The 16,515-nt window shown below is 50.0% G+C and overlaps 1 protein-coding gene across 1 annotated transcript in view; it reads right to left on the reverse strand.

Moving 5' to 3' along the window:
- Nucleotides 1-721: 721 nt before the first annotated feature.
- Nucleotides 722-16,515, reverse strand: part of LOC140720569 (NACHT, LRR and PYD domains-containing protein 3-like) — a 42,137-nt gene continuing 26,343 nt past the window's right edge. The window contains exons 7-8 of the mRNA XM_073035406.1: nt 14,523-16,290; nt 722-812 (exon numbers count right to left, since the gene is read on the reverse strand). Of these exons, the coding sequence (XP_072891507.1) occupies nt 722-812; nt 14,523-16,290 (1,859 nt within the window). The remainder of the gene's footprint in view (nt 813-14,522; nt 16,291-16,515) is intronic.

The following is a 16,515-nucleotide window of genomic DNA, read 5'->3' on the forward strand; positions in this document are numbered from 1 at the left end:
TAGGAGAGAGTAAGCGTTCGGCACAGACTAGAAGGGCCGAGATGGCCTGTTTCCGTGCTGTAATTGTTATATGGTTATATGTTGCAGCTATACAGGACCCTGGGCAGACCCTACTTGGAGTACTGTGCTCCGTTCTGGTCGCCTCACTATAGGAAGGACGTGGAAACCATAGAAAGGGTGCAGAGGAGATTTACAAGGATGTTGCCTGGATTGGGGAGCATGCCTTATGAGAATAGGTTGAGTGAACTCGGCCTTTTCTCTTGGAGTGACGGAGGATGAGAGGTGATTTGGTAGAGGTGTACATGATAATGAGAGGCATTGATCATGTAGATAGTCAGAGGCTTTTCCCCAGGGCTGAACTGGCTAGCACGAGAGGGCATAGTTTTAAGGTGCTTGGAAGTAGGTACAGAGGAGAGGTCAGGGGTAAGTTTTTTTACACAGAGAGTGGTGAGTGCGTGGAATGGGCTGCTGGCGGCGGTGGTGGAGGCAGAAACGATCGGATCTTTTAACTCCAGGAAGGCTACATGGAGCTTAGAAACATGGAGGGCTATGGGTAAAACCGAGGTAATTCTAAAGTAGAAACATGTTCGGCACAGCGTTGTGGGCCGAAAGGCCTGTATTGTGCAGTAGGTTTTCTATGTTTCTTTGTTTCTACTGATCACATTAATGTTCAGTGTCAGACACCCAGTGACTGTAAACACAATCTCCCACAGTCTGGTACTTACCACAGTCTCTGTATTTTACACTCCGGGTTCCTCAGAGCCGTAGACACCAGTTTCACTCCTGAATCTCCCAGGTCATTTCCCCCGAGTCTAAACACAGACAGACAGATTGATGAACAAAGTGATTCAAACCGTGGGTCTGGGGGAATTTCCCTCACTCGGATATTTCAGGAAACATTAAACCCTTCAGTAAATCACTGATCGGAGTTCCCATCACTGTCAATGTCCCTCACTGACCAGCTCCAGCGTATTCACCAAATGTCGGTAATTTAGTCTGTCGGTGTGACCCTGTAAACTCCACATATTCTGTCCCATTCCCCGATGGCTAAACAAAATGTTCCTGACCGAAATGCAGAAATGTCATTGGGACACAGTGAAATAGACCCACCCGAGCCAAAGGGATGGGGAACAGAGATCCCACAGGAAGAGTGGGGGATGGGAACAGAGGCCCCACACAAGAAAGGGGGATGGGGAAGAGAGATCCCTCAGGAGGAAGAGGGATGGGGAAGAGAGATACCACAGGAGGAAGGGGGATGTGGTAGAGAGATCCCACAGGTGGAAGGGGGAAGGGGAAGTGATAGATCCCTGAAGAGGAAGGAAGATGTGGAAGGGAGACCCACAAGAAGGGTGGGGTATGACAACAGAAGCCCCACAGAAGAAAGGTGGATGGGGAATAGAGATCCCACAGGAGGAAGGGGGATGGGGAAGTGAGATCCCACAGGAGGAAGGGGGATGGGGAAGAGAGATCCCACAGGAGGAGGGGGGATGGGGAAGTGAGATCCCACAGGTGGATTGCTCCCCGTGCTATGTGCTAGTGAGGCTAGAAATAGGAAGATAATGTAGCTAAATACGTGGCTGAGGGGATGGTGCATGAGGGTGGGGTTCATGTTTCTGGACAATTGGGCTTTCTTCCAGGAGAGGTGCGACCAGTTCGAATTGGACAGTTTGCACCTGAACTGGAGGGCACTAACATCCTTGCCAGTAGGTTAGGCAAGTTCTGCTCAGGGGGTTTTAAACCAGATTGTAAGCGGAGGGTGCAGTGTGTTAGAGCTGATAGTGATGTGGAGGAGGATACGGGTCATGTGAGGACTGCTTGTATAGACAGATATCAAAGGTTTGTACGTGATAGAAATGTTCTCAGGTACATCTATTTCCATACGAGGAGTATTGTAGGTAAGGCGGATGAGTTTAGGTCGTGGATTGGCACATGATGATATCGACATTATTGCTATTAGTAAGACTTGGTTGCAGGAGGGGCAGGACTAATAACTATATAAACATATAACAATTACAGCACGGAAACAGGCCATTTCGGCCCTTCTAGTCCGTGCCGAATGCTTACACTCACCCAGTCCCACTGACCCGTACTCAGCCCATAACCCTCCATTCCTTTCCTGTCCATATACCTATCCAATTTTACTTTAAATGACAATACCGAACCTGCCTCTACCACTTCTACTGGAAGCTCGCTCCACACAGCGACCACTCTCTGAGTAAAGAAATTACCCGTCATATTACCCTTAAAAGTTTGCCCCCTAACTCTCAACTGATGTCCTCTTGTTTGAATCTTCACTATTCTCAATGGAAAAAGCCTATCCACGTCAACTCTATCTATCCCCCTCATAAGTTTAAATACCTCTATCGTCCCCCCTCAACCTTCTATGCTCCAAAGAATAAAGACCTAACTTGTTCAATCTTTCTGTGTAACTTAGGTGCTGAAACCCAGGTAACATTCTAGTAAATCTTCTCTGTACTCTCTCTATTTTATTGACATCTTTCCTATAATTCGGTGACCAGAACTGTACACAATACTCCAAATTTGGCCTTACCAATGCCTTGTACAATTTTAACATTACATCCCAACTCCTATACTCAATGCTCTGATTTATAAAGGCTAACATACCAAAAGCTTTCTTCACCACCCTATCCACATGAGATTCCACCTTCAGGGAACTATGCACCATTATTCCTAGATCACCCTGTTCTACTGCATTCTTCAATGTCCTACAATTTACCATGTATGTCCTATTTGGATTATTCCTACTAAAATGCAGTACCTCACACTTATCAGCATTAAACTCCATCTGCCATCGTTCAGCCCACTCCTCTAACTGTTCTAAATCTCTCTGCAAACTTTTAAAACCTACTTCATTATCCACAACGCCACCTACCTTAGTATCATCTACATACTTACCAATCCAATTTACCACCCCATCATCCAGATCATTAATGTATATGACAAACAACATTAGACCCAGTACAGATCCCTGAGGCCCACCACTAGTCACCGGCCTCCAACCTGACAGTTATCCACCACTACTCTCTGGCATCTCTCATCCAGACACTGTTGAATCCATTTTACTGCTTCAGTATTAATACCTAACGATCAAATCTTCCTAATTAACCTTATGTGTGGAACCTTGTCAAGGGCCTTAATGAAGTCCATATAGACAACATCCACTGCTTTACCCTCGTCAACTTTACTTGTAACCTCTTCAAAAAATTCAATAAGGTATGTCAAACATGACCTTTCACGCACAAATCCATGATGACTGTTCCTAATCAGACCCTGTCTATCCAGATAATTATATATACCATCTCTAAGAATACCTTCCATTAATTTACCCACCACTGACGTCAAACTGGCAGGCCTATAATTGCTAGGTTTACTCTTAGAACCCTTTTTAAACAATGGAACCACATGAGCAATACGCCAATCCTTCGGCACCATCCCCGTTTCTAATAACATTTGAAATATTTCTGTCAGAGCCCCTGCTATTTCTACACTAACCTCCCTCATGGTCCTAGAAAATATCCTGTCAGGATCCAGAGATTTATCCACTTTTATATTCCTTAAAAGCGCCAGCTTCATGTTCCGGCGTTCCGTTGTTTCAGACGTGATAGGGGTGAGGGATGAAAGGGGGAGGAGTGGCATTACCAGTCAGGGAGAATATCACAGCTGTGCGTAGACGGGACAGCCCGGAGGGCTCGTCTACAGAGGCCATATGGGTGGAGAGTGAGGAACGGGGAAAATGTGAGCACACGAATAGGGTTGTATTATAGACCACCCAATAGGCAGAGAGAATTGGAGGAGTAAACCTGTAGAGAGTTAGCAGACTGATGTAAGAAACAGAAAGTTGTAATCGTAGAGGATTTTAAATTTCCACATATTGACGGGGACTCCCACTCTGAGAAAGGGTTAGATGGCGTGGAGTTTGTCAAATGTGTTCAGGAAAGTTTTCTAAATCAATATATTGAGGTACCAACGAGAGAGGGTGCAGTACCTGATCTCCTATTAGGGAACCAGACAGGTCAGGTGACAGAAGTATATGTAAGCAAACATTTTGGGTCCAGTGACCTTAATGTCATTAGTTTCAAGATAATTATGGATAATGATAGGACTGGTCCACCAGTTAAGGTTCTGAATTGGAGAAGGGCCAATTTTGTGGAAATGAGAGAGGATCTGGGAAAAGTGGATTGGGATAAGTTGTTTTCTGGCAAGGATGTGTTCAGTAAGTGGAAGGCCTTCAAGGGTGAAATTTTGAGAGTGCAGAGTTTGCATGTTCCTACCAGGATTAAAGTCAAAGTTAACAGGCATAGGGATCCTTGGTTTTCAAGGGATATTGGCGATCTGGTTAAGTAGGTGTTTAGCAGGAATAGGCAACAAGGAACAATTGAGGTACTTGAAGAGTATAGAAAATGTAAGCGAATACTAAAGAAGGAAATCAGGAAGGCAAAAAGAAGACATGAGGTTGCTTTGGCAGATAATGTGAAGGTAAACCAGAAGGGTTTCTACAAGTATATTGAGAGTAAAAGGATAGTAAAGGACAAAATTGGTCCCCTTGAAGATCAGAGTGGTCGTCTATGTGTGGAGCCTCATGAGATGGGGGAGATCGTAAACCGTTTTTTTTGCGTCAGTGTTTACTCAGGAAACTGGCATAGCGGATATGGAATTAAGGCAAACAAACAGTAGTGTCATGGAACATATAGAGATTAAAGAGGACGAGCTGCTTGCTGCCTTACAGTGAATAAAGGTAGATAAATCCCCCGGGCCTGACATGATATCTCCTCGGACCTTGAGAGAGACTAGTGTAGAAATTGCAGGGGCTCTGGCAGAAATATTTAAAATGTCCTCAGCCAGGGGTGCGGTGCCGGAGGATTGGAGGGTAGCTCATGTTGTTCCATTGTTTGAAAAAGGCTCCAAAAGTACACCAGGTAATTACAGGCCAGTGAGCCTGACATTAGTAGTAGGTAAATTATCAGGAGGTGTTCTGAGAGATCGGATATACAAGGATTTGGACAACCAAGGGCTGATAAAAGATAGTCAACATGGCTTTGTGTGTGGTAGATCATGTTTAATGAATCCTGTAGTGTTTTTCGAGGAGGTTACCAAGAATGCATATGAAGGAAAGGCTGTGGATGTTGTCTGCATGAACTTTAGTAAGGCCTTTGACAAGGTCCCACACATAAAAGGTCAGTTCAGAAGGTTCAGACACTAGGTATCCATGGAGAGGTTGTACACTGGATTCGAAATTGGCTGTGTGGGTGAAGACAGAGAGTGGTAGTGGATGATTGCTTCTCAGACTGGAGGCCTGTGACTAGTGGTATGCCTCAGGGATCTGTGCTGGGACCATTGCTGTTTGTTGTCTATATCAATGATCTAGATGATAATGTGATAAATTGGATCAGCAGGTTTGCTGATGACACTAAGATGGAGGCGTTGTGGACAGTGAGGAAAGCTTTGAAAGCTTGCAGAGGGATCTGGACCAACTGGAAAAATGGGCCAGAAAATGACAGATGGAATTTAGAACATATGACATATAACCATGTAACAATTACAGCACGGAAACAGGCCATCTTGGCCTTTCTAGTCTGTGCCGAATGCTTACTCTCACCGAGTCCCACCTACCTGCACTCAGCCCATAACCCCCCATTCCATTCCTTTCCTGTCCATATTACTATCCAATTTTTTTTAAATTACAAAATTGAACCCGCCTCTACCACTTCTACTGGAAGCTCGTTCCACACAGCTACCACTCTCTGAGTAAAGAAGATCTCCCTTGTGATACCCCTAAACTTTTGTCCTTTCACTCTCAACTCATTCCCTCTTGTTCGAATCTCCCCTACTCTGAATGGAAAAAAGACTATCCATGTCAACTCTATCTATCCCCCTCATAATTTTAAATATCTCTATCAAGTCCACCCTCAACCTTCTACGCTCCAAAGAATAAAGACCTAACTTGTTCATTAGGTGCTGAAACCCAGGTAGTATTCTAGTAAATTTACTTAGTACTCTCTCTATTTTGTTGACATCTTTCCTATAATTCGGTCACCAGAACTGTACACAATACTCTAAATTTGGCCTTAACAATGCCTTGTACAATTTTAACATTACATCCCAACTCCTATACTCAATGCTCTGATTTATAAAGGCCAACATACCAAAAGCTTTCTTCACCACCCTATCCACATGAGATTCCACCTTCAGGGAACTATGCACCATTATTCTTAGATCACTCTGTTCTGCTGCATTCCTCAATGCCCTACAATTTACCATGTATGTCCTTTTTGGATTATTCCTACCAAAATGTATCACCTCACACATATCAACATTAAGCACCATCTGCCATCTTTCAGCCCACTCTTCTAACTGGCCTAAATCTTTGAACAACAAGCTTTGAAAACCTTCATTATCCACAACGTCACCTATCTTAGTACTATATGCATACTTACTAATCCAATTTACCATTCCATCATACAGGTCATTAATGTATATGTCAAACAACATTGGACCCAGTCCAGATCTCTGAGGCACACCACTAGTCACCACTTTAATGCAGACAAGTGTGAGGTGTTGCATTTTGGAAGGACAGATCAAGGTAGGACATAGACAGTAAATGGTAGGGCACTGAGGAGTGTGGAGGAACAAAGGGATCTGGGAGTTCAGATACATAATTCCCTGAAAGTGGCGTCACAGGTAGACAGGGTTGTAAAGAAGGCTTTTGGCATCCTGGCATTCATAAGTCAAAGTACTGAGTATAGGAGTTGGAATATTATGGTGAGGTTGTAAAGGACATTGGTGAGGTCAAATTTGGAGTATTGTGTGCAGTTCTGGTCACTGAACTATAGGAAGGATATCAGTATGGTTGAAAGAATGCAGAGGAGATTTACTAGGATGTTGCCGGGTCTTCAGGAGTTGAGTTACAAGGAAAGATTGAACAGATTACGACTTTATTCCTTGGAGCGCAGAAGAATGCGGGGGGATTTCAAAGAGGTTGACAAAACTCTGAGGGGTATAGACAGGGTAAATGAGAATAGGCTCTTTCCACATACATTAGGAGAGATAAATTACAGGAGGACTTGGCTTCAGGGTGAAAGGGGAAAGGTTTCGGGGGAAATTCTTCACTCAGAGGGTGGTGAGAGTGTGGAACGAGCTGCCATCTGATGTAGAAAATGTGGACTCACTCTTAAGCTTTAAGAATAAATTGGATAGATACATGGATGGGGGCGGTCTGGAGGGTTATGGACTGGGTACAGGTCACTGGGACAAGCGGAATAAAGTTTCAGCACGGAGCAGAAGGGCCGAATGGCTTGTTTTCTGTGTGCTGGTGTTTTATGATTCTATGAAGGGCTGTGGGGAGGAGAGTTCACTCAGGCGTAAGGGCGAATGGGAAGAGAGCTCCCACAGGAGGAAGCGAGATGGGGAAGAGAGACCCCACAGGAGGATGTGGGAAGGGGAAGAGAGATCCCACAGGAGGAAAGAGGAAGGAGAAAAGCGATCCCACCGGAGGAAGGGGGATGGGGAAGAGAGAACTCGCAGGAGGGAGATGGGGAAGGGATATCCCACAGGAGGATGTGGGAAGGGGAAGAGAGAACTCACAGGGGGAAGGGGGATGGGGTAGAGAGATCCCATAGGAGGAAGGTGGATGGGGAAGAGAGATCCCACTGGAGGATGGGGGAAGGGGAATAGAGATCCCACAGGAGGAAGGTGATGGGGAAGGGAGATCCAACAGCAGGAAGTTGTTGCGGAAGAAAGCCCAGAGGAGGAAGTGGAATGTGGAAGAGATGTCCAACAGAAGGAAGAGGATGGGAAAGAGAGTACCCAGAGGAAGAAAGCTGGTGGGGAAGATAAATCTGACAGGGAAGAGACATTACATAGCAGGAAGTGGGATGGGGAAAAGAGATCCCACAGGAAGAAAGGGAGTGGGGAAGATAAATCCCACAGGAGGAAGGAGCATGGGGAAGAGAGATCTGATAGGAAGGGGGAGGGGACGTGGAAGAGAGATCATACAGGAGGAAGGTGGATGAGTAGGAGAGATACCTCAGGAAGTGGGGACATGGAACAGAGGAACCACAGGAGGAAGAGGAGTGGGGAAGAGAGATCCCACTAGGAGAAGGGGGATGGGGAGTAGAGATCCCACCGGAGGAAGGGGGATGGGGAAGAGAGATCCCACAGGAGAAGGGGGATGGGGAAGAGAGATCTCACAGGAGGAAGGGGGATGGGGAAGAGAGATCCCACAGAAGGATGGGGAAGAGAGACCCCACAGGAGGAAGGGGGATGGGGAAAAGCGATCCCACCGGAGGAAGGGGGATGGGGAAGAGAGATCCCACAGGAGGAAGGGGGATGGGGAAGAGAGACCCCACAGGAGGAAGGGGGATGGGGAAGAGAGACCCCACCGGAGGAAGGGGGATTAGGAAGAGAGACCCCACAGGAGTAAGGGGGATGGGGAAGAGAGATCTCACAGGAGGAAGATGGGGATGGGGAAGAGAGATCTCACCAGAGGAAGGGGGATGAGGAAGAGAGACCCCACAGGAGGAAGTGGGATGGGGAAGAGAGATCCCACAGGAGGAAGGGGGATGGGGAAAAGCGATCCCACCGGGGGAAGGGGGATGGGGAAGAGAGATCCCACCGGAGGAAGGGGGATGGGGAAGTGAGATCCCACAGGAGGAAGGGGGATGGGGGAGAGAGACCCCACCGGAGGAAGGGGGATGGGGAAGAGAGATCCCACAGGAGGAAGGGGGATGGGGGAGAGAGATCCCACAGGAGGAAGGGGGATGGGGAAGAGAGATCCCACAAGAGGAAGGGGGATGGGGGAGAGAGATCCCACAGGAGGAAGGGGGATGGGGAAGAGAGATCCCACCGGAGGAAGGGGGATGGGGAAGTGAGATCCCACCGGAGGAAGGGGGATGGGGAAGAGAGACCCCACCGGCGGAAGGGGGATGAGGAAGAGAGACCCAACAGGAGGAAGGGGGTAGAGAGATCCCACAGGAGGATGTGGGAAGGGGAAGAGAGAACTCGCAGGGTGAAGGGGGATGGGGTAGAGAGAACTCGCAGGGGGAAGGGGGATGGGGTAGAGAGATCCCACAGGAGGAAGGGGGACGGGGAAGAGAGTTCCCACAGGAGGATGGGGAAGGTAGACCCCACAGGAGGAAGGGGGATGGGGAAAAGCGATCCCACCGGAGGAAGGGGGATGGGGAAGAGAGATCCCACAGAAGGATGGGGAAGGGAGACCCCACAGGAGGAAGGGGGATGGTGAAAAGCGATCCCACCGGAGGAAGGGGGATGGGGAAGAGTGATCCCACCGGAGGAAGGGGGATGGGGAAGAGTGATCCCACCGGAGGAAGGGGGATGGGGAAGAGAGACCCCACAGGAGGAAGGGGGATTAGGAAGAGAGACCCCACAGGAGTAAGGGGGATGGGGAAGAGAGATCCCACAGGAGGAAGATGGGGATGGGGAAGAGAGATCTCACCAGAGGAAGGGGGATGAGGAAGAGAGACCCCACAGGAGGAAGTGGGATGGGGAAGAGAGATCCCACAGGAGGAAGGGGGATGGGGAAGTGAGATCCCACAGGAGGAAGGGGGATGGGGGAGAGAGACCCCACCGGAGGAAGGGGGATGGGGAAGAGAGATCCCACAGGAGGAAGGGGGATGGGGGAGAGAGATCCCACAGGAGGAAGGGGGATGGGGAAGAGAGATCCCACAAGAGGAAGGGGGATGGGGGAGAGAGATCCCACAGGAGGAAGGGGGACGGGGAAGAGAGTTCCCACAGGAGGAAGGAGGATGGGGAAGGGAGACCCCACAGGAGGAAGGGGGATGGGGAAAAGCGATCCCATCGGAGGAAAGGGGATGGGGAAGAGAGTTCCCACAGAAGGATGGGGAAGGGAGACCCCACAGGAGGAAGGGGGATGGGGAAAAGCGATCCCACCGGAGGAAGGGGGATGGGGAAGAGCGATCCCACCGGAGGAAGGGGGATGGGGAAGAGAGAACTCGCAGGGGGAAGGGGGATGGGGTAGAGAGTTCCCATAGGAGGAAGGTGGATGGGGAAGAGAGATCCCACTGGAGGATGGGGGAAGGGGAATAGAGATCCCACAGGAGGAAGGTGGATGGGGAAGAGAGATCCCACTGGAGGATACGGGAAGGGGAATAGAGATCTCACAGGAGGAAGGGGGATGGGGAAAAGCGATCCCACCGGAGGAAGGGGGATGGGGAAGAGAGATCCCACAGAAGGATGGGGAAGGGAGACCCCACAGGAGGAAGGGGGATAGGGAAAAGCGATCCCACCGGAGGAAGGGGGATGGGGACGAGAGATCCCACCGGAGGAAGGGGGATGGGGAAGTGAGATCCCACCGGAGGAAGGGGGATGGGGAAGAGAGATCCCACCGGAGGAAGGGGGATGAGGAAGAGAGACCCAACAGGAGGAAGGGGGTAGAGAGATCCCACAGGAGGATGTGGGAAGGGGAAGAGAGAAAATCGCAGGGTGAAGGGGGATGGGGTAGAGAGAACTCGCAGGGGGAAGGGGGATGGGGTAGAGAGATCCCACAGGAGGAAGGGGGACGGGGAAGAGAGTTCCCACAGGAGGATGTAGGATTGGGAAGATAAATCTCACAATAGGAAGGGGGTTGGGTAAGAGAAATTCCACAGGACAATGGGGCATGCCAAAGAGAGATCCGGCAGGAAGTGGCAGGTATTCGAAACAAGGCCCTACAGGAGTAAGAGGATGGGGAAAAGTGATCCCACAGGAGTAAGGGGATGGGGGAGAGAGATCCCACAGGAGGAAGGGGGATGGGGAAAAGGGATCCCACAGGAGGAAGGGGGATGGGGAAGAGAGATCCCACAGGAGGAAGGGGGATGGGGAATGGAGATCCCACAGGAGGAAGGGGGATGGGGAAGAGAGTTCCCAGAGGAGGAAGGGGGTTGGGGAAGAGAGATCCCTCAGGAGGAAGGGGGATGGGGAAGAGAGTTCCCAGAGGAGGAAGGGGGTTGGGGAAGAGAGATCCCTCAGGAGGAAGGGGGATGGGGAAGAGAGTTCCCAGAGGAGGAAGGGGGTTGGGGAAGAGAGATCCCTCAGGAGGAAGGGGGATGGGGAAAAGAGATCCCACAGGTGGATGGGCGATGGGGAAGAGAGATCCCACAGCAGGATGTTGATCGGGAGCAGAGAGTGCACAGGTGGAAGGGGATGGGGAATAGAGATCCCACAGAAGTAAGGGGATTGGGGAAGATATATCCCTAGGAAGAAAGATGGTGGGGAGGAGATATCCCATAGTTGGAAGGAGAATGGGGAAGAGAGATCTGACAGGAGGATGTGGGATGGGGAAGAGAGATACTTGTGGAGGGACAAGACAGATCCCACAGGAAGAGGGGGCATTATGATGACCCACAGGAGGAAGTGGAATGGGGAAGAGCAATCCCTCGGAAGGAAGGGGGTGGTGACAATAGATCCCACAGAAGGAATGGGAATGGGGAAAACAGATCCCATAGGATGATCAGGCATGGGGACGAGAGATGGGACAGGAGGAAGTGGGTGGGGAAGCGAGATCATACAGGAGGTTGGGGGATGAGTAGGAGAGATCCCATAGGGGAAAGTAAATGCCACGGGAGGAAGGGGGACGGGGAAGCGAGATCCCATCCGATGTAGGGGATTGGGAAGAGAGATCCCACAGAACGAAGGGGGATGGGGAAGAGAGATCCCACAAGAGGATGGGGAATGGGGAAGAGAGATGTACAGGAGGAAGGGAAATGGCGAAGCAAGATCCCGTAAGAAGTGGAGGGATGGAAACAGAGCCCCCACGGGGGTCAGGTGGATGGGGAAGAGTGATCCCACTGTAGGAAATGGAATATTGAAGAGAGATCCCACAGGAAGAAAGGGGTGGGGAGTTTAAATCCCACAGGAGGAAGGGAGTTGGGGAAGACAGATCCAACAGATGGAAGTGGGATGGGAACAGAGGGTGAAAGGGGATGTGGAAGAGAGATCCCACAGGAGCATGGGGGGTGGAGAAGAGAGATTCCACTGTAGGAATGGGGATGGGGAAGAGAGATTCATCAGGAGGAAGGGAGCTGGTGATGAGAGATCCCACAGGAGGAAGGTGTATAAGGAACAGAGAGCCCACAGGAGGAAGGGAGATGGGTCGAGAGATCTCACAGCGGGAAGGGGGATGGGGAAGAGAGATCCCACAGGAGGAAGGGGGATGGGTCGAGAGATCTCACAGCAGGAAGGGGGATGGGGAAGAGAGATCCCACAGAAGGATGGGGAAGAGAGACCCCACAGGAGGAAGGGGGATGGGGAAGAGAGATCCCACAGGAGGAAGGGGGATGGGGAAGAGAGATCCCACAGGAGGAAGGGGATATAGAGAGAGATTAAACAGGATGAAGCGGGAAGGGGTTGAGAGATTGGCCAGGAGGAGGAGGGATGTGGAAGAGAGTTACCCCAGGAGGATGTGGGATTGGGAAGAGAAATCTCACAGGAGGAAGGGGGTTGGGGAAGTGAAATTCCACAGGACAATGGGGCATGCCAAAGAGAGATCCGACAGGAAGAAGTCGATGGGGGAGCGAGATCCCACAGGAGGAAGGGGGATGGGGATGAGAGATCCCACAGCAGGACGGAATGGGGAAGGGAGATCCCACAGAAGGAAGGGGGATGGGGAAGAGAGATCCGACAGGAAGAAGTCGATGGGGGAGAGAGATCCCACAGGAGGAAGGTGTATGGAGAAGAGAGATCCCACGGCAGGAAGGGGGATGGGGATGAGAGATCCCACAGCAGGACGGAATGGGGAAGGGAGATCCCACAGAAGGAAGGGGGATGGGGAAGAGGGATCCCACAAGAGGAAGGAATGGGGAAGGGAGATCCCACAGATGGAAGGGGGATGGGAGTGAGAGATCCCACAGGAGGAAGGGGGATCGGGATGAGAGATGCCACAGGAGGAAGCGGGATGGGGGAGAGAGAACCCACAGGAGGAATGGGGATGGGGGAGAGAGATCCCACAGCAGGAAGGGATGGGGAAGAGAAATCCATAGAAAAAAGGGGGATGGGGAAGAGCGATCTCATAGATGAAAGGGAGATGTGGAAGAGAGATCTCACAGGAGGAAGAGGGATGGGGAGGAGAGATCCCACAGGAGGAAGGGGGATGGGGAAGAGAAATCCCACAGGATGAAAGGGAGATGGGGAAGACAGATCTCACAGGAGGAAAAGGGATGGGGAAGAGAGATCCCACAAGAAGAAGGGGTTTGGGGAAGAGAGATCCCAAAGGAGGAAGAGGATGGGGAAGATAGATCCCACAGGAGGAAGGGGGATGGGGAAGAGAGCACCCACAGGAGGAAGGGGGATGGGGAAGAGAGTTCCCACAGGAGGAAGAGGGATGGGGAAGAGAGATCCCACAGGAGGAAGGGGGATATAGAGATAGATTAAACAGGATGAAGTGGGAAGGGGTTGAGAGATCGGCCAGGAGGAGTAGAGATGTTGAAGAGAGTTCCCACAGGAGGGTGTGGGATTGGGAAGAGAAATCTCACACGAGGAAGGGGGTTGGGGAAGAGAAATTCAACAGGACAATGGGGCATGCCAAAGAGAGACCGACAGGAAGAAGTCGATGGGGGAGAGAGATCCCACAGGAGGAAAGGGTATGGGGAAGAGATTTCCAACAGCAGGAAGGGATGGGGAAGAGAAATCCATAGAAGGATGGGGGAAGGGGAAGAGCGATCTCATAGGTGAAAGGGAGATGGGGAAGAGAGACCTCACAGGAGGAAGAGGGATGGGGAGGAGAGATCCCACAAGGGGAAAGGGGATGGGGAAGAGAGATCTCACAGGAAGGGGGGGGGGGGTTGTGTGGAAAAGACATCCCACAGGAGGATGAGGAAAGAGTAATAGAGAGCCCACAGGAGGAATGGGGATGGGGGCGAGATTCCAAAGAATGGAAGGGAGATTGGGATGAGATGTCCCACAGGAGGATTCCAAGGGTAAACGATAATGCTACAAGATGAGAGGATGCAGAAATTTTTTGCATGTGTGTGTTGGGTCTGAACAGAGGCCCAGAGGAAATGCGCCCTCGCTCTTTGCGTATCTGGAAGTGAGCAAAGTCACACACGGGGAAGGGCAGTGGGAGGACAATCTCACAATGGTATTTCTTTCCTTCTCACTGGGACAGTCTGCTGACGGTCTCTTGTCCCTCACCGGGAAGGGGTTGTGAATCTCTGACCCACCTGCTGCAGTCAGTGTCGGTCTGGGTGTCAGTAACAGTGAGAAGGAACATTGTCAATGGACGTGTCACAGGCAGTGAGAAACACGGCCATTCCTGTGATTTACTACCTTTAAAGCAATGGCCGTTGTTCACTGATCTGATGAAGTCTCCAACATCCCTTCACAAGGAACCACAGAATCCTCCCATCATTGGGGAATTACTGACCAATCCCCTGGTCATTTGTCACAATTCATCACAATCTGATTTACTACAAATTTACCAAAATTACTTTACATTGAAACAGCACAATGAGACAGTTTCACAGTTCAGAGTGAGAGATAAATCAAGTTACCTCAACTCCTGGCACTTGTGCAGCCCGGGTCCCAGCCGCTGGATTCCTTCACACTGAATCTGGCAGTTCCCCAGGTCCAGGTGTTTAATTGTATCACAGAGTCCGATGACATGAGACAGGACCGCGCAGTCAATCGGGGTCAGTGTCATTCTACTGAATGAAAGTTTTTCCAAAGATCCCAGTGCAGCCTGAGCCAGTCCACGATTCTGAGACTCAAACAGGTAGTGCAATGTGTTCAGGAGGCTCCTTTTACCAGCTTCACTCCATGTGTTTCCACTCTGACGTTTAACCTCCTCCTTCACCCAGTCAATCACCCGGCAGGTTGTTTGATGAGGAAATGGACCCAGAAACTCCTCCAGGCCCCGAGCTGTCATTGGGTTGGAGAGTCCAGCAACAAAACGGAGAAATACCTCAAATCGCCCATCTGTTGTGTTGTGGACTTCAGTGAGGAATTTCAGGATATCCCCGGGATGTGGAGTCAGGAATTGTGCGACTGCAGCTACAAACTCTTGGATGGTGAGATGTGGGAATGTGTACACCACGCTCCGGGCAGAATCCTCTCTCTCCAAAAGCTCCATCAGGAACCCGGACAGGAACTGGGAAGGCTGCAGATTGTAGTTGATCAGGTCTCCATCTGTAAACACAATCTTCCTCTCGGACACTCCTCTGAAGGCCATCTGACCAACCCTGAGTAACACATCACGGGGGTTCTCAATCTCACGGCCGTGGTTTTTCAGGATGTTGTAAATATAGTAGGAGTACAGTTGGGTGATGGTCTTGGGAACTCGCTGTGGGTCCCTGACTCTTTGTGTGAAGAAGGGTCCCAGTGCCAGAGCGAGGATCCAGCAGTAGGAGGGGTTGTAGCTCATGGTGTACAGGATCTCGTTCTCCTTCACATGTTTGAAAACAGCTTCCGCCACCATCTGATCTTCAAAATACCTGATGAAATATTCCTTCCGTTCCTCACCAACAAATCCCAGGATTTCAGCCCAGACACCGATCTTCGCCTTTTCCAATAAATGTAACGCAGTGGGGCGGGTGGTCACCAGCACTGAACACCCTGGGAGCAGCTTGCCCTGGATTAAACTGTACACAATGTCAGATACTTCACACCACCACTCGGGATCTGGGCACTGGTGCTTGGGTTCTGTGTCTCTCCGACTGTCAGCAAAATCGATTGTGTGCTTGAATTCATCCAAACCATCGAATATAAACAGCAATCCCTCTGGGTTCTTCCAGACCATTCTAAGTAAATTCCCAAAGTAAGGATACTGATTCAGAATCAGTTCCGTCAGGTTTATTCTGCAGTTAATGAAGTTTAAATCCCGGAATTTGAAACTGAAAACAAACTGGAACTGTTGGTATATTTTCCCTGTGGCCCAGTCATAAACAATCTTTTGTACCATTGTTGTTTTCCCTATTCCCGGGACTCCGGCCACTGCTGCCGAACACCCCGAAGTTGATCGTGCGAAGAATCTTTTCATTTTGTCCCAAAAACTATTTGAGTAACTGCTCTGGAACAACTGATCATTCCGGATTTTTTCCAGCTCTCCACAGAGATGTTTCTCTCTCCACTCCTCGTGGGCTCTGCCTCTTGCCAGCAGCTCATGTTCCACCAGTCTCCGATCTCGAACAGTAGAAATGACCGTGAGCTCAGCGTATCGATCAACCAGCTGGAAAACCTTCACCTTCTCCCTCATCAGGATCGTGTTCACGCTCAATGTTTCAGTTTGTGTCCGCAGAGTCCCCTTGTGTTTCTGTTGAACATCTTCCATGGGAACAGACAGTGGTCAAACAGTTAGATGCCTCACCTCAGAAATAAATATTTAAGCACACACGAGTTAGCTCAAAGCAACTGCATTAATTGGATTCATCAATGGATTTTCATACAGTAAATTACATTAACTGACCCCTGGCTGGACAAACACCAGATCATCACATTTCCACATTAACTGTGGTGTGAAGGTGAGTATTTCCCTGGTAGTTTACTGAC

The sequence above is a fragment of the Hemitrygon akajei genome, unplaced genomic scaffold (genome assembly GCF_048418815.1).
Source record: "Hemitrygon akajei unplaced genomic scaffold, sHemAka1.3 Scf000045, whole genome shotgun sequence".
NCBI lineage: Eukaryota > Metazoa > Chordata > Chondrichthyes > Myliobatiformes > Dasyatidae > Hemitrygon > Hemitrygon akajei.